Source organism: Mustelus asterias, chromosome 9 (assembly GCF_964213995.1).
Source record: "Mustelus asterias chromosome 9, sMusAst1.hap1.1, whole genome shotgun sequence".
NCBI classification, from domain to species: Eukaryota; Metazoa; Chordata; class Chondrichthyes; order Carcharhiniformes; family Triakidae; genus Mustelus; species Mustelus asterias.
In genome coordinates this window covers 127061483-127083398 of record NC_135809.1, presented here as the reverse complement: position 1 = coordinate 127083398, position 21916 = coordinate 127061483, and the positions used below count along the sequence as shown (strand labels likewise).

Sequence of the window (21916 nt, the reverse complement as noted above, 5' to 3'; positions counted from 1 at the left end):
TGTGGAACGCTGGTAATGATGATTTTAAAATCCCATTGATTTTATTTTTAAAATAAACTTTATCTTTGTCTTCAAAGTTTGTTTAAGATATTTCAGCTTCAATCTTAATCAGAATGGAATGTAATTCAGATAAAAAACTTGCTGCTGGGCGCCCAGTGGGGGCGCTGCAGGAGGAGCGGCTGTGTGTTTGAGTTGGGGGATTCTCCTGCCCCATCCGTAGCCTCGTTGTTCGTTGCAGGTGATTCCGGGGCCGGGTTGCCATGGCGCTCGGATGCGCGGCCTGGGGGAGGGGCGAGAGGCGGGTGAACATTGGAGTGGGGGCGGGGTTTGGGCCGGGTTGCAATGACGTTACCACGGCGCGGGGCAGGCGCACGGCGTTAGGGGGCGGAGCGCGGTTTGGGGCGGGTTGCTATGGCGTTGCCGTGGCGCGAGGCGGACGCCCGGCGTCAGGGGGCGGGGCTGCGGGCTGGGGCCGGGGTTCGTGGCGGGAGCGGGTCTGGGGGCGGGGCTAGGGGCGAGGAGCAGTCCGACGGGACGGGTCGTCGTTGCCATGGGGGGCGGGGATTGGGCCGGGTTGGTATGGCGTTGCCATGGCGCGGGGCGGGGTTGCGTAAGGGGGCGGGGCCCCGAGAAAGTGCCAGAGCGGCCTGGACTGAGCGGCGGCCGGAGTTAATCCTGTGGTTGCTGCGCCCCTGCTCCCCAGGCTCGGTGTGTCCCTCCCACCCGGTTCCCAGGCTCGGCTCGGGCCTCGATGCCCGTACCTTTCTCGCTCAGCGCTGTGGGGATGGGGATGTGCCTGCCGTGTCTGGGAGGCGCGGCCCAGGATGTGGTGGAGACGCCGGATCCGGTAAGAGGCCGAGACCCGATGGGGGGGAGGGCAGTGCAGGGCTGGAGGAGGAGGAGGAGGGGGGGGGGATTGCGGGGCTGGAGGAGGAGTGGGGGGGATTGCGGGGCTGGAGGAGGAGTGGGGGGATTGCGGGGCTGGAGGAGGAGTGGGGGGGATTGCGGGGCTGGAGGAGGGGGGGGATTGCGGGGCTGGAGGAGGGGGGGATTGCGGGGCTGGAGGAGGGGGGGATTGCGGGGCTGGAGGAGGGGGGACTGCGGGGCTGGAGGAGGGGGGATTGCGGGGCTGGAAGAGGAGTGGGGGGGATTGTGGGGCTGGAAGAGGAGGAGGGGGGATTGCGGGGCTGGAGGAGGAGGGGGGGATTGTGGGGTTGGAGGAGGAGGAGGGGGGATTGCGGGGCTGGAAGAGGAGTGGGGGGGATTGCGGGGCTGGAGGAGGAGGAGGGGGGATTGCGGGGCTGGAGGAGGAGGGGGGGATTGTGGGGTTGGAGGAGGAGGAGGGGGGGATTGCGGGGTTGGAGGAGGAGTGGGGGGGATTGCGGGGCTGGAGGAGGAGTGGGGGGGATTGCGGGGCTGGAGGAGGAGGAGGGGGGGATTGTGGGGTTGGAGGAGGAGGAGGGGGGGATTGCGGGGTTGGAGGAGGAGTGGGGGGGATTGCGGGGCTGGAGGAGGAGTGGGGGGGATTGCGGGGCTGGAGGAGGAGGAGGGGGGGATTGTGGGGTTGGAGGAGGAGGAGGGGGGGATTGCGGGGTTGGAGGAGGAGGGGGGGATTGCGGGGTTGGAGGAGGAGTGGGGGGGATTGCGGGGCTGGAGGAGGAGTGGGGGGGATTGCGGGGCTGGAGGAGGAGTGGGGGGGATTGCGGGGCTGGAGGAGGAGTGGGGGGATTGCGGGGCTGGAGGAGGAGTGGGGGGGATTGCGGGGCTGGAGGAGGGGGGGATTGCGGGGCTGGAGGAGGGGGGGATTGCGGGGCTGGAGGAGGGGGGGATTGCGGGGCTGGAGGAGGGGGGGATTGCGGGGCTGGAGGAGGGGGGACTGCGGGGCTGGAGGAGGGGGGATTGCGGGGCTGGAAGAGGAGTGGGGGGGATTGTGGGGCTGGAAGAGGAGGAGGGGGGATTGCGGGGCTGGAGGAGGAGGGGGGGATTGTGGGGTTGGAGGAGGAGGAGGGGGGATTGCGGGGCTGGAAGAGGAGTGGGGGGGATTGCGGGGCTGGAGGAGGAGGAGGGGGGATTGCGGGGCTGGAGGAGGAGGGGGGGATTGTGGGGTTGGAGGAGGAGGAGGGGGGGATTGCGGGGTTGGAGGAGGAGTGGGGGGGATTGCGGGGCTGGAGGAGGAGTGGGGGGGATTGCGGGGCTGGAGGAGGAGGAGGGGGGGATTGTGGGGTTGGAGGAGGAGGAGGGGGGGATTGCGGGGTTGGAGGAGGAGGGGGGGATTGCGGGGTTGGAGGAGGGGGGGATTGCGGGGCTGGAGGAGGAGGGGGGGATTGCGGGGCTGGAGGTGGAGGGGGGGGATTGCGGGGCTGGAGGTGGAGGGGGGGGATTGCGGGGCTGGAGGAGGAGATGGGGTGAGATTGGAGGGCTGGAGGAGATGGGGGGGGATTGCGGGGCTGGAGGAGCGGGGGGGATTGCGGGGATGGGGGGGATTGCGGGGCTGGAGGAGCAGGGGGGATTGCGGGGATGGGGGGGATTGCGGGGCTGGAGGAGATGGGGGGGTGGATTGCGGGGCTGGAGGAGATGGGGGGGGGGATTGCGTGGCTGGAGGAAGTGGGTAGGGGGTTGCGGGGCTGGAGGAGGAGGGGGGTGGGAGTGCGGGGCTGGAGGAGGATGGGGGGAGTGCGGGGCTGGAGGAGGATGGGGGGGGAGTGCGGGGCTGGAGGAGGATGGGGGGGGAGTGCGGGGCTGGAGGAGGAGGGGGTGGGGGAGTGCGGGGCTGGAGGAGGAGGGGGAGAGTGCGGGGCTGGAGGAGGAGGGGGAGAGTGCGGGGCTGGAGGAGGGGGGGGAGAGTGCGGGGCAGGAGGTGGAGGAGTGGGGGGAGGAGAGTGCGGGGCTGGAGGAGGAGGGGGGGGGATTGCGGGACTGGAGGAGGAGGAGGGGGGGATTGCGGGGCTGGAGGAGGAGGGGGGGGGGATTGCGGGACTGGAGGAGGAGGAGGGGGGGATTGCGGGGCTGGAGGGGGGGATTGCGGGGCTGGAGGAGGAGGGGGTGGGAGTGCAGGGCTGGAGGAGGGGGGGGATTGTGGGGCTGGCGGGGAGAAAGTGAGATGTGCGGGAGAGAGTGACGGGCTGTGATGATTGGGCCTAAGTGTGGGGCTGAGAGGAGAATGGGATGAGTCTGTATGGTGTGTTGGGTGACAGGGTGGGTGGTGTGGTGCATGGTAGCATTGGCAGGTTGGGGGGCTGAACCAGGCTCTCTCTCTAATCAAATCAATAAAAGCTAAATACACTGCGGATCCTGGAAATCTGAAGTACAAACAGAAAGTTCTGGAACAACTCAAAGTCTCGCAGTGTGTGTGTGGATAGAGAAACAGAATTAACATTTTGAATCCAGTAATAGTCCCCTGGTGATTCCACCAATGCAGAGGCTGGACAGAGGCTCCCTCCCTCTCTTTCCCTTGCATTGTGGCTATGTATTGCAGTGGGTGGTGTCCAAATAAATAAAATAATACTTGCCTCAAGAAAACACTTCCTTTAATATATACCTGACTGGGGAAAGAGAGGTTTTAATTTGGAATAATATTGCCATAGTCACTGCACTGTGTTGCAGCAGTGATAATTTTCTTTGCTGTTATTAAATTTATTTAGTTTAATTTATTACATCTAATTTTAACTATATTTGATTAGTTATTGACTTTGACCTTCTACAAAATTCCCTGAGCCCATTTTGCAGGTGAATCATTTATTCCAAAGGGTTGCCGCGGATGTGTGTTCATTTTCAGACCTGGTCTTGCCCCATGTATCACTCTCTTGTAATGGTTGCAAATTTAGATGATTTTACAAAAACCAGACGTACACGCTCTGATGTTTATCTCCCCGACAGGGCAGATATTTTCTACAGAACATAGGAAACATGTTGACATCATTGCAGAATACAGTATTGCAGCAGTAAAGAACAGAAAACACTGGAAACACCATGCAAGCCAAGCCCAGCCTCAGTGTTTCAGGCTCATGGCCTATCATCGGCTCAACTCTGGAGACGTGAACCCTGTTTCTCTCTCCACAGGTGCTCCTTGACCTGCTGTGTGTCTTCAGTTCATTTCGGGTTTTGAGCTTAATTCCAAGTATTCTGTCTGCTATTGTTCGTGAGTTGTTGCAGCATCCGGGGTGCAGTAATTTGATGAGCTGACTTGCTGTCTTTAGAGTAGATGAAACAGAAAATGGTCAGATGGAGAGAATGAAGCCAAGATTGAGTATACCATTGGTTTACGTCTGTATCAAGGCTAACCACTTTTTTATCGACACCAACTACTGTCACTCCACTTCTGGACTTTCGAAACCCCAATTATGTCATGATTTTAACTCTCTGGGTTTTAGTGAATTTGTGCATCTCAAAATTACTCTTTTCTTCCTTCACTTGCCCCTTGAATCTGAGAATACTGAGCGCAAAGTGAAAACAATGCTTGGAGCGTACTGCCAAAACTGTGTGCATGAGTCTAAATACCGCCAAAGGGTTAAATACCCATTCACAAGGCACACGTATCATTCTACTAGTCATGCTGTGTGCTTTGTAAAATGCTTAATCATTTACCCAAGGTTGCTTACACTGACGTTTTAAGTGTAGCTTGTAAACCGTAAATCTTGCAATTCAACCACAGTGGTCAATATTCCTGGCATTCCAGTTTTTTCTGGAACCTATGGATTGTCAAAGCAAAGTTCAAAATATCATCTGAATAGTGGCAATTGATCTATTTACAATGGCCGGGTCCAGTCAGCACAAGTGGTTAACATTCTAATAGTTGAGGATATTTAAAATCAAATACCCAGTGGCACGGTGGTTAGCACAGCTGCCTCTCAGGGACCCAGGTTCAATTCCGGCCTCGGGTGACTGTGTGGAGTTTGCATGCTCTCCCCATGTTTCCTCCAGGTGCTCCGGTTTCCTCCCACACTCCAAAGATGTGCAGGTTAGGTTGATTTGACCATGCTAGATTGCACCTTGGTGTCAGGGGGATTAGCAGGGTAAATATGTGGAATTACGGGAATAGGGCCTCTTGTTGGTGCAGGTTTGATGGGCCAAATGGCCTCCTTCTGAACTGCAGGGATTCTTTGCAAGATTAAATTACATAATTTCATTCCCCCCCTCAGATGTTTCCTGTTTTTGTGTGTTGCCATTGGAAATTCTATTTTCTTGTCCCAATACCCTGTGTATAGATTGGAGTAATGGAGGCAACTAACTAAATGTAATAATGACTGGCACACAGCCTGCCGCTATACCTCACATGACCAGCTTTGTGTAATTAAATAGTGTGGTGCCAGGGAAAAAAAGTCAAACAAGTGCTTGGTTCTGATCTTTCATGGTGTATGATGCAATCTGAACTCTGTATGTCCGTGGTATTTCGCAGATACATTTTCACAATGCAAGCATCTATTTTATAAGCAAACTTTTACATATTGTTTAAGGCAGTTGTGAGCAGTAGATGTGTTGACTGGAAAACCATGACATGACCAGGCTGGACATTGGTTCATGGGGGGAAAAAAATGAAAAGTTTAGACTATATTACCCTAGCCGAAAGAAGGGCAAAGGCTTCTTCTATGAAAGTTAATACATCTGATACTCCATTCTGGTTCTCGGGAAGGATATTTGTTTTCAAGATTGAAAGACAATTGTTTATTGAGTTACATTTCTAGAAAACACCCAAAAGTATAAATGTTTCTACGGTGTTAATTGCAAGTAAACCTAAGAGAGTCTCCTAAGTCACTGGGAAATAAACAAGTTTGTAGAAGCTGAAATTAAAACTAGAATTTGAACAATGTTGTGAAATGTGTGGGTAGAACACAATAGCTATTGTTTGAAGCGTATTTCTTGGCAGTTGTTAGCAAGTGACTACGTGGCCGTTTGTATTGAGGCAGATGTACCTGTTTACATGAGACTCTTCATTAGGTAAGCAGTGTTTTCAGCTTCTGCTGTGTTTACAATCTAACCTGACATAGTGCAATAAACATGTACATTATTCATTTATCCATTAAATCCCATGTTTCAGATGGCTTCAGCCCATTCATCCTGGACATTAGAATTACTGTTAGACTAGCTAGTAAGGAATTGAATTGATTTATTATTGTCACATGTATTGGGATACAATGAAAAGTATTGTTTCTTGCAAGCTGTTACAGACAAAGCATGCCATTCATAGAGTACATATGGGAGTAGGAAAGGAGAGGGTGCAGAATATAGTGTTGCAGTTATCGATAAGGTGAAGAGAAGGATCAGCTTAATGTGTTTTAGGGCCATTCAAAAGTCTGATGGCAGAAGCTGTTCTTGAGTCAGTTGGTGCATATTTTCAGACTTTTAGTATCTTTTTCTGATGGAAGAAAGTATGTCGGGGTGCGTGGGGTCCTTGATTATGCTGGCTGCTTTCCCAAGGCAGCGGAAAATGTAGATGGAGTCAATGGATGGGAAGCTGGTTTGTGTAATGAACTGGGCTATGTTCACAACCCTTTGTAGTTTCTTGCAGTCTTGGGCACAGCAGGAGCCATACCAAGCTGCGATACAACCAGAAAGGATGCTTTCTCGGGTGCATCTGTAAAAATTGACGAGAGTCGTAGTGGACATGCTAATTTTCCTTAGTCGTCTTATGAAGATGAGTATGGAATTTTATAAGTTGATGTTTTTATTTTAATAGCAGTAAATGTGCTAAAGAAGAGCTTGCTTAGGAAGTTGATCACAGAATAGAAATGAATGTTTTGCTGGCTATAATATGTTTTACAGCAGTGCAGGAACAATCTGCATCCAAAGCTTTGACTAAGTTGTGAATGTTTTTAAAAAGAATCCTTGGCTTTCGAGTCAGTGCATTGAGTGCAAAAGCAAATAAGTTACACTAAACCTTTATAAAACACTGATTTATCTCCAGCTGAAGTTTAGTTGACAATTCTAGGCACTGAATTTTGGGAAAGCATGACCCTGGGGAGGGGGCAGACAAGATTTACTAGAATCACACCAGGAACGTGAAGCTTCAGTTACATGGAGGGACTGGGAGAAGCTTGGATAATTCATCAGAGCAAAGAGCTCGGCCTTTGGCTAAGATCAAGTGTATGGTCGGCACCCCATTGTCGGCCGCACTTGGTCGAGGTCATTGGGTTACGCTGAGGCTTCATATGTTTCATATGAAGCAATTTTTTAAAGCGGCATCTAGGCCTTTTGGCTAAGATGCAAATGAGCTCAAGTCTTGGAGGAGGATCCTCCCCCTTCTCCAATCAGCTTGGCTCATGTAGATCAGGCCCAGGACAGGGTGGTTTGGTCGCTCGCCCTGTCTTGTCAGCCTGGATCTGAAATGTCTCAACTTGTTGAGACTCTGAATTGGATTTGATTTGATTGAATTGGAAAAGTATTAAAAAAAAAATTCATCAGAGCAAAGAGGTATGAATGATTTTGATAAGAGTAAATAAGGAGGAGCTATTTAAAGTTTATTTATTAGTGTTGCAAGTAGGCTTACATTAACACTGTAATGAAGTTACTGTGAAAATCCCCTAGTCGCCACACTCCAGCCTCTGTTCGGGTAGACTGAGGGAGAATTTAGCATGGCCAATGCACCTAACCAGCACCTAATCAGACTGTGGGAGGAAACCGGAGCACCCGGAGGAAACCCACAGAGACGCAGGGAGAACGTGCGGACTCCGCACAGACTGACCCAAGCCGGGAATCGAGCCTGGGTCCCTGGCGCTGTGTGGCAGCAGTGCTAACCACCGTGCCACCATTTCCAGTGGGAGGTCAGAGGACACCATTCAGACAATGGACAAACTAAAGATGACATGAGTGGGGGAAATGTTTTTCCCCTGGTGTGTTATAATGACCTGAATGCACTGCTTGAAATGGTGGTGGAAGCAGATTCAAACATAACTTTCAAAAGGGAATTATGTGACTACTTGAAGAACATTTTACATGTTTTGGAAAGGCAGAAGGATAGTGGAACTAATTGGTAGCTCTTTCAGCTGACACAGGCACGTTGGGCAAGTAGCTGTCTCCTTTGCTCATTTTATAATTCTAAGACTGATAAACTGTCCTGCAGTTAATATGAACAACGCATATTTTTTAAACAATTAAGCCTTGCCTCATCTGTAGTTTTCATTTTGTGCTGCATTCGACTATGCTCATAATAAATGATCAACTTTGCCGAATAATAAACTTAAAAACTTATTAAATGTTATCTCTTTGGTGGTTTGCTTGGAAATGTTCCCAGTGCTTGAATGATGTGGACAGTTTGCAACAACAGACATTTAAAAAATACATGTGGACTAATGGGAGCACCATTCCACTCCACCTTCACCCTTCCTGTTTTTTTAAGAAAAAGTAAATAGTGCATGCTTCTATATTTTAAAAGTGCCTTTTAAAAACTGGTCAGATTTACAATTTTAACTTCAATTTGACACCTCTCCACGTAAGAAAAAGCTTCAGTTATGTAGGAACTTGCCAGCCAGTACTGCAATCGAGATGATGAAAGATGTGCAGAGGGCATTATAACATTCAAACAGCTATTGAGGGCAGTATGTATAGGATTGGAATGGGGCTATGATGTATTGTGGATGGGCGACAGACTTTGATTTTGTGCAGGTGGGTATTTGGTACACCGTGACCGAAATTTGCTTGAAGTTAAGATTCAGCTTGGTGGCACAGTGGTTAGCATTGCTGCCTCACAGCGCCAGGGACCCGGGTTCAATTCCCAGCCTCGGGTCATTGGCTGTGCGGAGTCTGCACTTTCTCCCTGTGTCTACGTGGGTTTCCTCCGGGTGCTCCCGTTTCCTCCCGGAGTTTGAAAGACGTGCTGGTTAGATGCATTAGCCATGCTAAATTCTTCCTCAGTGTACCCAAACAGGCACCTGAGTGTGGTGACTAGGGGATTTTCACAGTAACCACATTGCACTGTTAATGTAAGCCTACTTGTGATTCATAGAAACATAGAAAAACTACAGCACAAAACAGGTCCTTCGGCCCCACAAGTTGTGCCGAACATATCCCTACCTTTTAGGCCTACCTATAACCCTCCATCCTATTAAGTCCCATGTACTCATCCAGGAGTCTCTTAAAAGACCCTATTGAGTTTGCCTCCACCACCACTGACGGCAGCCGATTCCACTCGCCCACCACCCTCTGTGTGAAAAACTTCCCCCTAACATTTCCCCTGTACCTACCCCCCAGCACCTTAAACCTGTGTCCTCTCGTAGCAGCCATTTCCACCCTGGGAAAAAGCCTCTGAGAGTCCACCCGATCTATGCCTCTCAACATCTTATATACCTCTATTAAGTCTCCTCTCATCCTACGTCTCTCCAAGGAGAAAAGACCGAGCTCCCTCAGCCTATCCTCATAAGGCATGCCACTCAATCCAGGCAACATCCTTGTAAATCTCCTTGTAAATCCTTGTAAATAAACTTTAAATGAAGTTCCTCCTAGCAAGAAAAAAACCATTTGCTTTAACACAGAAAACATAGGCTCAAGTTACTATGAGCCACAGCTTAGGGACTTGAGTGTGCAGAGTTTTGGTTGGCATTTAACAATAAGATGTGTAGTCTCAGTTGGCCATAGAGCATTAATGAGTTTCCTGCGGCTTGTTTAATTATGGCTTTGCCTTCCAGGGTTATCTAGAACTGCATGGGAAGAATGTCATTCCTCTGAGTTACAGTTCTTTAGCTTGTCCCACCCTTTCATGCTTCCCAGGGAGAAAATCATTGACACAGATACCATAATGGCAGTGTTAAGTAATGTAGTCATCCGGAAATAGAATCCATGTTTAAGTTTATTTATTAGTGTTTAATGAATAACAAGTGTGGTTTAGATCTCCCATGATTATTATTCTATCGTGAAATTAATCGTCCAGAAGGGGTTGGCAAAGGGGATAAGTGAAAGGTACTTCTACAATGTGTACAGGACTCCTTTTTAATCCGGCCTGTAAAAAACTGAACAAGGGAGGATTTGCTACACAAACTAGTAATGGGGAGAAAACCGGAGCAGATAAGAGAAGTAAAGTTAGAGAAGCATCTAGGCAATAGTGATCATAATAAAATAACTGAGAAAGGTGACAACAGTCGGGATAATAGAATTAGAATCCTACAGTGTAGAAAGAGGCCATTTGGCCCATCAGGTCTGCACAGACCACAAGCCCACCCAGGCCCTATCCCCATAACTCCATGCATTTACCTTAGCTAGTTCCTCTGACACACGTGGGCAATTTAGCATGGCCAATCCACCTAACCCGCACATCTTTGGACTGTGGGAGGAAACAGGAGCACCCGGAGGAAACCCACACAGACATGTGGGAGAATGTACAAATTCCACAGGGACAGTGACCCAGGCCAGGAATTGAACCCAGATCCTTGGCACTGAGAGGCAGCAGTGCTAACCACTGTGCCACCGTGCCGCCCGTAATAGATAATAGATTAGTGAGAAGCTGATTTTAAGGAGCTGGGAATAGAAATTAGAAAAATAAAGTTGGCAATGTTGGGGAGTGATATAGAACGGCAGTAGGAACCATTGAAAATGTCCAGGAAAACTATTCCAATAACAGCTTGTGTTTGTGAAGTGAACACACTTCAACGTAATCAAATTTCCCAGCTATTGTGCCAGATGACCAAAAGCTTGGTCAAATTTCAGTTTTTCGGAGTGTCTTAAAGGGGGAAAGTATGGTAGAAATTCAGTGAGGTTTGGGGAGGGAGTTCCAGAACTGAGCGCAGCTGAAAGCATGGCCACCAATGGTGGAGTGATTAAAATCAGAGGCACTCGAGGCCGGAATTAGAGTAGTGAAGATACCACTGAAGGCTTGAAAAGGTGCATGGCATGGATGCCCTTAAGGTGAAGCGAGATAATCACGTGGAGGAGAAGGGAATGATGCTGATCGATGAGGAAGGATGGGAGAGGTTTGAGTAAACAAACACTGGCATGGGCTGGTTTAGCCAAATGGTCAGTTTCTGAGCTGTATTTCCAATGCAGCTCCCTCACACATCCGCCCACCCCCCCGCTCCGCCCCCTCCCGAGCACTGTCAAGCCAGTAAGCCTGAAATAAAGGATTGTCAGACAAACTCAATTCCATTATTGAAAGCTTTGGGAAAAGGTAAAAATAATAAACCAAGATTAGTTATTGTGATCTGAAATCCGAACCAACATAATCATAATGATGAGAAACAGCTTCACAAAAGTTGAACATCTTTTTATTATCTACATCTACAAGCAGCAGAACTTTGAATTCATTCTTTTTTAATCTACCCAGGATACCAGAAGAAGGCAACTCGCAGAAGCTGCTGAGAAGCGACAGAAAGAGGTAGAAATGTTAATTAATGTTCTGTTTTCCTGAAGTATGTTAATTTGCAGCACAGAATGTTAGCAGTCTGTTGATATGAGGGAATATGTCTGAACTGCTAAATTTATAATTTCCACAACACAAAAAGAACATTTTTCTGGTTCGCAATTTTCTTTGTATTCTACTTGATGTTGAATCCATCAACAAAGCAATGTGTTAAACTTATTTTTATGAAAAAAGTCCAACAGATTTATTTGGTATCATGAGCTTTTGGAGTGCTGCTCCTTCATCAGGTGAGTGGAGGTAGGTTCACAAACACGGCATATACAGGCAAAGACACAATTGCAAGATGATTACAGATTGGGATGTGAAGGATGGTTGGAATGTGAGTCTTTACAGGTACAGACAGTGCGAGTGGAGAGAGGGATAGTCACAGGTTGAAGAAGTGTGAATTGTCTCAAACCAGGACAGTTAGTAGGATTTTGTAAACCCAGGCAGTATGATGCCGTGTTTGTGAACCTACCTCTCCACTCACCTGATGAAGGAGTAGCGCTCCGAAGCTCGTGATTCCAAATAAACCTGTTTGTCTTTAACCTGGTGTTGAGACTTCTTACTGTGCCCACCCCAGTACAACACTGGCATCTCCACATCATTTTCAATGCAGATCAAGTTGCTCCTGGACTATTCTTTCCAGAGTGTTGGCTTTTGATCGTTTGAAAAATAAACTCTCCTAAAATTTCTATGTCCAGTTGTAACAATAGCCAAAATCTTCCAGTCTCCGGATAATTGGGAGACCAGCCCTACAATGGAGGACGTGCATCAAAGCCCTACAAGAAGTCCTGAGGTGTGGACCGACATGGGAATTGTCTGGGAAGTTTAAACTTCTGATGGGTAGCTTACTGCTGCCTGGGTCCCTGTGCAAATTATAGAATCCCTACAATGCAGAAAGAGGTCATTCGGCACACCGAGCCTGCACTGACAACGATCCCACCCAGGCCCTATCCTCACAACCCCATGTATTTATCCTGCTCCCAGGGACAATTTAGCATGGCCAATGCGCCTAACCAGCACATCTTTCGGACTGTGGAAGGAAACTGGAGCATCCGGAGAAAACCCACACAGATACGGGGAGAATGTGCAAACTCCGCACAGACAATGATCCAAGTTGGAATTGAACCCAGGTCCCTGGTGCTGTGAAGCAGCAGTGCTAACCACCGTGCTGCCCTTAAATATCTCCAGCTCTGAGCTAGAGTTGGAGACTTAGGACGGATCTGTGCGACTTAATCTTGGTAGTTACTTGGAAAATGTTAGGCCGTTTATAACTTGAATAACCTCTATAACCGACCCTCCTCCATCATGCCATGCCACCTGACTAATACACTCCCATCCACCAGACTAACCCCAAACCAGGCGAACATGCTCGCCCATCCGCTCGCTCATACATCAAAAGACTAAACCTTTAGCTGCCATGTTCTAATAGATATTTAGTGCTCTCACTTTTCCTGACTCTACGACAATCCACTGGAGTTCCCCGTGCGTTACCCATTTTTCAGTCAGCCAGAATTGGCAGATCTCAGAAGAAACGAGCTGTAGTGTTGGTTGGAAAATATTCACGCTCAATGCCGTTAACTGGGAGATTCGGGCTTTACAGAGTAAAATAACCCTGGAATAATTCTGTTCAAGAATCGGGCTTCTTGTGCAGCCCTTTGCCCGAGCATTGGCAGCCATGCCCTCAGCAGTTCATCTCTGGAATTCCTACAAAAGATAAGCAGGTTAGGTACATAGGCTGTGCTAAATTCTCCCTCCGTGTACCCCGAACAGGCGCCGGAGTGTGGCGACTAGAGGATTTTCACAGTAACTTCATTGCAGTGTTAATGTAAGCCAACTTGTGACAAATAAATAAACTTCCTGCTTTTTAAAGCCATTACTTACGCTTCCTAATATATGATCTTACAAATTAGGAGCAGGAATTGGCCACTTGGCTCCCTTGAGCCTGCTCAGCCATTCAACAAGATCATGGTTATTCTAATTTTAAACTCAGTTCCACATTCTTGCCTACCCTTGATAACCTTTCACACACACACACCACCCCCCACCCCCTTGCTTATCAAGAATCTATCTACCTCTGCATTAAAAATATTCAGACTGCCTCAACCACCTATTGAGGACAAGAATTCCAAAGTCTTTCTATCCTCTCGGATCATTTTCTTTCCCTCCCCTTATTTTTAAAAAGTGGCTCCCTAGTTCTAGATTCTTCCACAAGGGAGACTATGCTTTTGGCATCCACCCTGCCAAGTCTCCTCGGGATCTTGTATATTTCAATCAAGTCATCTCTTAAAACTCCAGTGGATACAAGTCTAGCCTGTCCAGCCTTTCCTCATAAGACAACCCACCCATTCCAGGCATTAATCTAGCAAACCTTCTCCCAACTGCTTCCAATGCATTAACATCTTGCCATAAATGAGGCCAATACTGTACACTGCACTTCAACTGTGGTCTCACCAATGTTCTGTATTACTTGAGCATAACCTCCTTACTCTTGTATTCAATTATCTTTGCAACGAACCACATTCTATTAGCTCTGCTACTTGTTTGCTGCACCTGCATACAAACCTTTTGCAATGCATGCACTCGGGCACCCAGATTCCTCTGCTGGTCAATCTTCTGTCCACCTTTTCATCATGAGTTTTTATTTTCCACAATCTTTAATGTGACACATTATCAGATGACTTCTAAAAGTCAGTAAGTGCAGTACATTCACTGGTTCCCATTTATTCCCAGCACGATTACTGCTTCAAAGAACTCCAATAAATTGGTTAAACATTTCCTTTCCGTAAAACTATGCTGACTCTGCCAGATTACCTTGAATTTATCCAAATGTCCTGCTATAATAGCTTTGATAGTTTCTAACATTTTCCCTATGACAGATGATAAGCTAATTGGCATGTGTCCGATTGTTCCACACTCAAGGTGCTTTATAATTGTATTTTAGTGCAGTATTTTGAGTGTGACCAATTGCGCCTGTGAAGACTACCAAGTTATAGAAAAAAGGGCAATTTCAGATATAAATCTTGTCAATTGAATCCGAGCTTCACGATGACAAAACCAAGACACAGCTTTTCTGTAATGATAGAGTTTGTTGCCTTTGTACATTTCAATAGTTCTCCATCCACCACTCAGTGTCCCAGCTGTCCCGTCTTTTAATAAAACAATAAATTAATTAAAACAAAATGACAGCCCCGGAGGGTGGGGGGTGAAGGCACTGTAACTAAAGTATAATGTCAAAAGGAAACTTAATAAATTAAATCAAAATGTCATTCCTGGGCCTGATGATGCACCCAATCCCCTTGCTGTCCCCTCGGAAGGCCTGACGTGTGCCAGTGGACACCATGTGCTCCGTCTCCAAGTACACTCGTCCGTGAGCATAGCTGCGGTAGAGAGGCAGACAGGGGCACTTGTTAATAACCAACTTGGCCAGGCACAGGAGCAGACTTGTCCCTTATTTATATGCGATCAAAGTATTTAATTAAACAATATCCTTCACCTATCCTAACAATATAACCAATGTAATTAATATACTTTTAACAATCCATGGCAGGAATCCATGCCTGCCACCAATCAGTGTAGAAACTGTAGGCACGCTGTTCTTCTTGGTTTTCTGATGCATTAACAGCATGTCCAACAAATGCAATTGTAGCAACTATGCAAAATGAAGTTTTAGAAACATAGAAAAGCTACAGCACAAACAGACCCTTCGGCCCACAAGTTGTGCCGAACACATCCCTACCTTCTAGACCTACCTATAACCCTCCATCCTATTAAGCTCCATGTACTCATCCAGGAGTCTCTTAAAAGACCCTATTGAGTTCGCCTCCACCACCACTGACGGCAGCCGATTCCACTCGCCCACCACCCTCTGTGTGAAAAACTTACCCCTAACATCTCCCCTGTACCTACCCCCCAGCACCTTAAACCTGTGTCCTCTCGTAGCAGACATTTTCACCCTGGGAAAAAGCCTCTGAGAGTCCACCCGATCTATGCCTCTCAACATCTTATACACCTCTATTAGGTCTCCTCTCATCCATCCTCTCTCCAAGGAGAAAAGACCGAGCTCCCTCAGCCTATCCTCATAAGGCATGCCATTCAATCCAGGCAACATCCTTGTAAATCTCCTCTGCACCCTTTCAATCTTTTCCACATCCTTCCTATAGTGAGGCGACCAGAACTGAGCACAGTATTCCAAGTGGGGTCTTACGAGGGTCTTATATAGCTGCATCATTATCCCCGGACTCCTAAACTCAATCCCTCGATTGATAAAGGCCAGCACACCATACGCCTTCTTAACCACCTCCTCCACCTGCGGGGCCGATTTCAGAGTCCTATGGACCCGGACCCCAAGGTCCTTCTGATCCTCTACAGTACTAAGAGTCTTTCCCTTTATATTGTACTCCTTCATCCCATTTGACCTACCAAAATGGACGACGACGTATTTATCTGGGTTGAAGTCCATCTGCCACTTGTCCGCCCAGTCTTGCATCCTATCTATGTCCCTCTGTAACTTCTGACATCCCTCCAGACTATCCACAACCCCACCAACCTTCGTGTCGTCGGCAAACTTACCCATCCCTCCACTTCCTCATCCAGGTCATTTATGAAAATGACAAACAGTAAGGGTCCCAGAACAGATCCCTGGGGCACACCTTTTTCCTTATCAAAAGTAGTGTTTTCCCTTAGAGATTTGTTGTAGAGTTAAGTAATATCTTCAGTGGTGTATTTAAAGTTTGAAAATTATTTTTGGAAAGAATGTGCACAGGGGTGTTAAGAATCCAGAATCTGTGGAACGGAAGAAGAAGAAGCAGGAGGCATTGGAAAAGCAGCAGGTGAACTCCACGTCTGCAGGAGGTAGCGGCCTCAGGGTGAGAGAATATTGATACGATGTACAGTGAGGGTATCTCCTCGTTAGAATGAGTGGGAATTCAGTGGTTATTAGATAACTGGAGAAGGGGCACGGGTTAAAGTTATTACTATGGAAACAGGCATGGCTTTTAAAAAAATATATTGTTTTCTAATCCCTGGTCCCCAAAGGGCTGCTTATCGTTAAGCCAGTGCTTACCATCAAAATAACGGGGAGGTTCTTAATGCTAATCTTTACTTGTGTAAGTAAAGATTGGCACCGCTGCACAATTAAATGCCAGCATCTGAAAGTTGGTGCGGACCGCATCTCACTGTCTGCCGCACTATTATCATAGAATCCCTACAATGCAGAAGGAGGCCATTTGGCCCATCGGGTCTGCACAGTCTCTCCAACAGTGTCCCACGTAGGCCCCATCCCCGTAACTCGACGTATTTAGCCCACTAATCCCCCTAACCTACACATCTTGGGACACTGAGGCAATTTAGCATGGCCAATCCATCGAACCTGCATATCTTGGACTGTGGGAGGAAACCGGAGCACCCAGAGGAAACCTACATAGACAGAGGAGAACATGCAAACTCCACAGTCACCCAAGGCCGGAATTGAACCGTGGGTCCCTGGCCTTGTGAGACAGCAGTGCCACCCATTATGTATCGAATGGCATGAAGTTGCTATTTTTGCACACTGAACTTACAACAGAAAGTCAACACATTTCATTCTAAATAACCGTTTAACATTTGACAAGTGTTAATTATTGCCAATCAACCTCTGACACTGAACATAACTATTGCAAGTTTGGAGTCTCATGCCCTCAGACTTTAAATGTACAGAAAAAGAACAAACTGATCTGGAACTAAAGGCCTGAACAAAGGGGAAAGACCTTTGAAAATGCAAGGGGCTTTCCAAAAAGAGGAAAACCCCCAAATGTTTCAACATTCTTACAGAAATCTCACTGGCATCTCTTGCAGCCTGTATTGAATTCTTTGCCGAGCAAGATTAGAATTGCTATAATCTTTACAACGCTGAAACATTGAGATGCACAACATTGTGCGGAATCGCTAACATTTTTGTGCCTTTAACATGCGAAGCCATCAGTGACTAAGAGCACATCGGCAGAGAGAATATGAACCTGTGTCACCTGGTGGAACAGGAGTGAGGAATTTAAAGGGATTCAGAGGAAGATGATCAAACATTCATTCTTTGTCCTGATCTAATTGTTTTTGTGGAATGAATCCAAAGGGATTCAAATGGAACACAGTTTTGCTGGTTTTGAAGGGGTGGTTTTGAAACCGAGAAAAGAGGAGCAATGTTCCCCCCCAATTTTTTGGACGTTTGAAGTGTGGTACATTTAATTTATTAGCTTGTACGTTACCTTAAAATTGGACAACTTGTGTGGTACCTTCTGGGTCACTGTGCATCTGCACACTTATGCAGCTTAGAGGGACCATTGTTAAAGAGGTAAAGCAATTTGGGGAGGGAATCTGTGACGTACATATTCTATCTAAAGGCTCCAACATTGTGGGAGGTGGGCAAAGGGTAGAGTGCAAAGAGTCAGAAATGTAAAGAGTACAGGAAGGAGGGTGGCTGTGATGCTGAGAAGCTTTTTATAGATAGGGAGAGATTTAACAATGAGAATGAGATTGTTTAAATTTGATGGATTCCCAGGTTGCAAGTGGACATGTCAGTGTGTGCAGCAGTGTTGGGTATACGGGACTTCAGGCAAGCGAGGAGAGTCTTGGATGAACTCAAGTTTAAAGAGTGGAGAATGGAAGAATGCTCAGGAAATCATTGGAAAAATGATGCCAATGGATTTGAATGAGGGTTTTGACAGCGATTGGGCTAAGTTATGGCTGGAAATAATAGTGTCTTTGCTGGGAGGGATATGGGTTGGGAATTTTAGCTTGGGGTTGAAAAAGACATGCGAGCAGCTTGGTTCAAACCTGAAATAGTTACAGGAACGATGGGTGATATTGGTGGTGAGATTTTGGAACGTGTGGTAGGAGGGCTGACTACCAATGGCTTCAGGCCTCCAGTGCTTAAATGGAAGAAAGTTTTACTGATCCAAGACTGAATGTCAGACAAGTATTCTGGCAGCACTGGGGCAATGCCAGCTTCACATCATATGCTGTATATTATTGATCCCGTGTCTGTGGGTGATGTTGTCAAAGGACACCATGCAGACGGATAGAGAAGAGAGCCAAGACAAAGAAACCGTTTTTGGACAAATGTGGGTGTAAAACTAAACACAGCCAATCCTACTGAACTGGACAATGGAGGAGCGGTTTTGGAGAAGGAGATTATGGGCAACTCAATCGAACACTGCGAAGGGGGCAGAGGGATAATACAGTACGGTCACAGCCGTGGAGAATGTTGCTGTGGCGATTTCAGTGATGTGTTTCCATATATGGTCGAAAGACAGGATCAGGATATTGAATTTGATAATCAGCCCATGGTCAAAATGAATGGCAGAACAGGCTCAAAGGGCCAAATGGCCTACTCCTGCTTCTAGTTTCTATGTTTCTAAATGGAAACCAGATTGAAGAGAATAAAACAGTGTTGCAGAAAAATAGGATAGAGATATGGGAAGAAACATTTTTAAGGACTTTGGGGAAAAAGGGATGATTGGATTTTTAAGGATTGTGTGAAACATATATTCCAGTTTGTGGCATTGTAGAATAAACTCACTGTCACCTGTCCTTTATTGAATTAAGCAATGGAAACTGATCAAACTGAGTGAGGTGCTATTTAACATGAGCACTGCCCTCTAATCCTTGAAGTTAAACTGAAGTCACAAGGCAGCCATGTGTAGTGTTGTTCATAAGAATATAAAGTTCAGGATGTGTATAGGCCACCTACTAATCCGAGCTCACTCCATCCAGAGTAAGTGGATGACATTTCTATCCTGGACACTCTCTCTTTTCTGCCACCAGTCCTCTGACTCCATGTTGATCCTTATGCCAATTCCCTTCAGATTGCTCTCCTGGGGAAAAGCATCAAATGGTGCTGTGATATCTCTGCATGCCTCAGTTCTGCTTTTCAAAATAATTTACCCACTTAAGGTTTCAATGGATTAAATACCAGTTCTGACAATCATGCTGCCTTAACCCTCGCCCACCATATCACCAGCTACTGGGGCAATGGTGTACCAACATGAAACCTGGACACAACTGAGACATGTTATAGCTAAGTCAACTCCTTACCGGGAAATCTGTTTCACACATTCGTTCACAAGTGAGTGGGGGCTATTTTCTTTCCAATTTCTAGCGTTGCTTGAGGTTTGTGAATTTTTGTACTTTGAATTTTGGCTTCTTATCCTGTAAGACGTCTCACAGCATCAGGTTAAAGTCCAACAGGTTTATTGGGAATCGCGAGCTTTCAGAGCACTGCTCCTTCTTCAGGTGAGTGGAGAGGTGGGTTCACAAACAGGGCATATATAGACAGAGAGACAATTGCAAGATAATGGTTGGGATGCGAGTCTTTACAGGGAATCAAATCTTTACAGGCACAGTGCGAGTGGAGAGAGGGATAATCACAGGTTAAAGAGATGTGAATTTTCTCCTCTTATCCTGTGGTTATTTGCTGACTGGCATCAGTTAAGTAGCCAGCTTACTTCAGCCCTATCTGTGGCTTTGTTAATTTGACCGGGTCTGGGTGTTGGGATAGGAGGCTGGATTGTGGGGTGAAGGGAAGTGACAGCATCTTAGATTGATGTCTCTCGGTCTTTTCTCCAAGCAAAGCAAAATATCTTCAGCCTACTCCTGCAACCAAGTCCCGGAAGAGGATGGATAGATGGAATATTGCCAAAGTATCATTGACTTTGGTCCTGTTACTGCTGATGGATTATTCTTCTCTGAGTTTTTCCTAATGGATTTTTATTCTTTTCTGAGCTGGGGATGTTTTCCCTGAGTTAGAAAATTTACCAATTATAACATTTTCTAAAGGAAATGGAGCAGATGTTCCTGTTTATTCCCACTTTGTTCCAGGATGTTGAGTCGAGCTTCTGTGCTTCTCACCTTTCCAACTTTTAACATCTGCAAAGAACAGTATTTCCTAAATGAGTTTTCCTGACATGAAATTATCCTGATGATGATGTTTTTTCCATCGTTCTTGCTGAACTCGGGAGACTGTCCTTTCCTGTTACCAATCTGCCGTTTGGCGTGATTAAAATAACTGTTGAGATTTCAGCTGCCTAAAGCCTGATGTGTGATGGGCTGCCCCATCCCTTATGGAAATAAAGAAAACAAAACCAGCTTGTTACCGTAACTGGGTAGCATGGCATCACAGTGGTTAGCACCGCTGCCTCACAGCGCTGAGGACCCGGGTTCGATTCCCGGCTTGGGTCACTGTCTGTGCGGAATCTGCATGTTCTCCCCGTGTCTGCGCGGGTTTCCTCCGGGTGCTCCGGTTTCCTCCCACAGTCCAAAGGACATGCATTGGCCATGCTAAATTCTCCCTCAGTGTACCTGAGCAGGCGCCGGAGTGTGGCAACTGGGGGATTTTCACAGTAACTTCAGTGTCAGCCTACTTGTGACACGAATAAATAAACTTAATCTAGGCTGTGCACTTACCCGTTTCCTTGGCCGATTCCTAGCTGATGACCTTGTGCATCACGCCTGCTCCCAACACAAAGCTATTGCTTAAACACCTTTCTGCTCTTCACCCACCCTCACTTTAGATGTTTGTTTGTGGTTTTGACTGTGTAAAGTTATGAATAACAACTTAATTACTCATGCTTAGTATGTGAAAATAAACTTGTGATACCATTATTTATATTGCTTTTTTTTTAAATTCCAGTGGCAAGTTGGTTAAAGAAGTTGAAGAACTGGTGGAAGATCTTCAATATTGCCAATGTAGCATTGACCTTGCTGCCCTCTGTTACCGAGAGGTTCATGTTCTCTGCATCGCTTTCGGTGTTTGGTTAGAAAGATTCAGAAATGTGCCATCTTTCTTCGCATTGAATGTTCTGTACGGAGGTTCTCTGTGCACCAACAGAAGTGTACAATGTTTCTTTTAGTCATTTAAAAACCTACACGGTAATGTTTAATACACCACACCAACCCAGTCACTTCTCAGAAACACTAGAAACTACACATGGCTTGGATGTTGCTGTTCCAAAGGGTCCTTTGGTTTGCTTGTGTTTTAACCAGAGATTGTAATGCTAGATGTTTACTTACTATGTATTGCCATTATTTATAAACCAGTATAGCTACCTATTGTGGATTTTTGTAGATAATTCAGCTGCAGCTTTATTAGGCAAGGTTTTCTATATTTATAAACACTTAATTTTCTAAACCTTTGTGCCTTGGATATCGTGTGGGGAGTTGTGACAATATGCTTTCTTTTAATGCTATAGCTTGTGTTTATTAAAATATTTAGCATCTTTTTTGGGCCTTGTTTTAATTTATTGTACGAATTGTTTTTAGCTGCTGAAATTGTTGATTCTATTGGGCCAGACTCTACATTCAACTACCTCTAAATAAATGTACTCAACACATATAGGAAAACTGCTTTTTTTTTTAGGACTAATAAAACTCTTTGTAGTATTGACATGTTCTTAGCTGATTATACTTTGGAAATGATATTAATTATGTACAAATATTTCTTACTCTTTGCATTATAAAACAAACCCCAATATAATTGTTTGTCATCAAGTGATTCGATTGCAGGTTTCTGTGTTTGTCACTAACCGTCGTGGCCCTGATGGTAAAAGAATTTGGAGTGTATTT

The 21916-nt window shown here is 46.6% G+C and overlaps 1 protein-coding gene across 1 annotated transcript; it reads left to right on the top strand.

Annotated features, from left to right (window-relative positions):
• The first annotated feature begins 442 nt into the window (after nt 1-442).
• Nucleotides 443-21684, top strand: svip (small VCP interacting protein). The gene is made up of 4 exons (XM_078221011.1): nt 443-847; nt 11246-11296; nt 16078-16191; nt 20985-21684. The coding sequence occupies exons 1-4, from the start codon at nt 752-754 to the stop codon at nt 20997-20999; spliced, it is 276 nt and encodes a 91-aa protein (XP_078077137.1). The 5' UTR covers nt 443-751; the 3' UTR covers nt 21000-21684.
• Nucleotides 21685-21916: the final 232 nt, after the last annotated feature.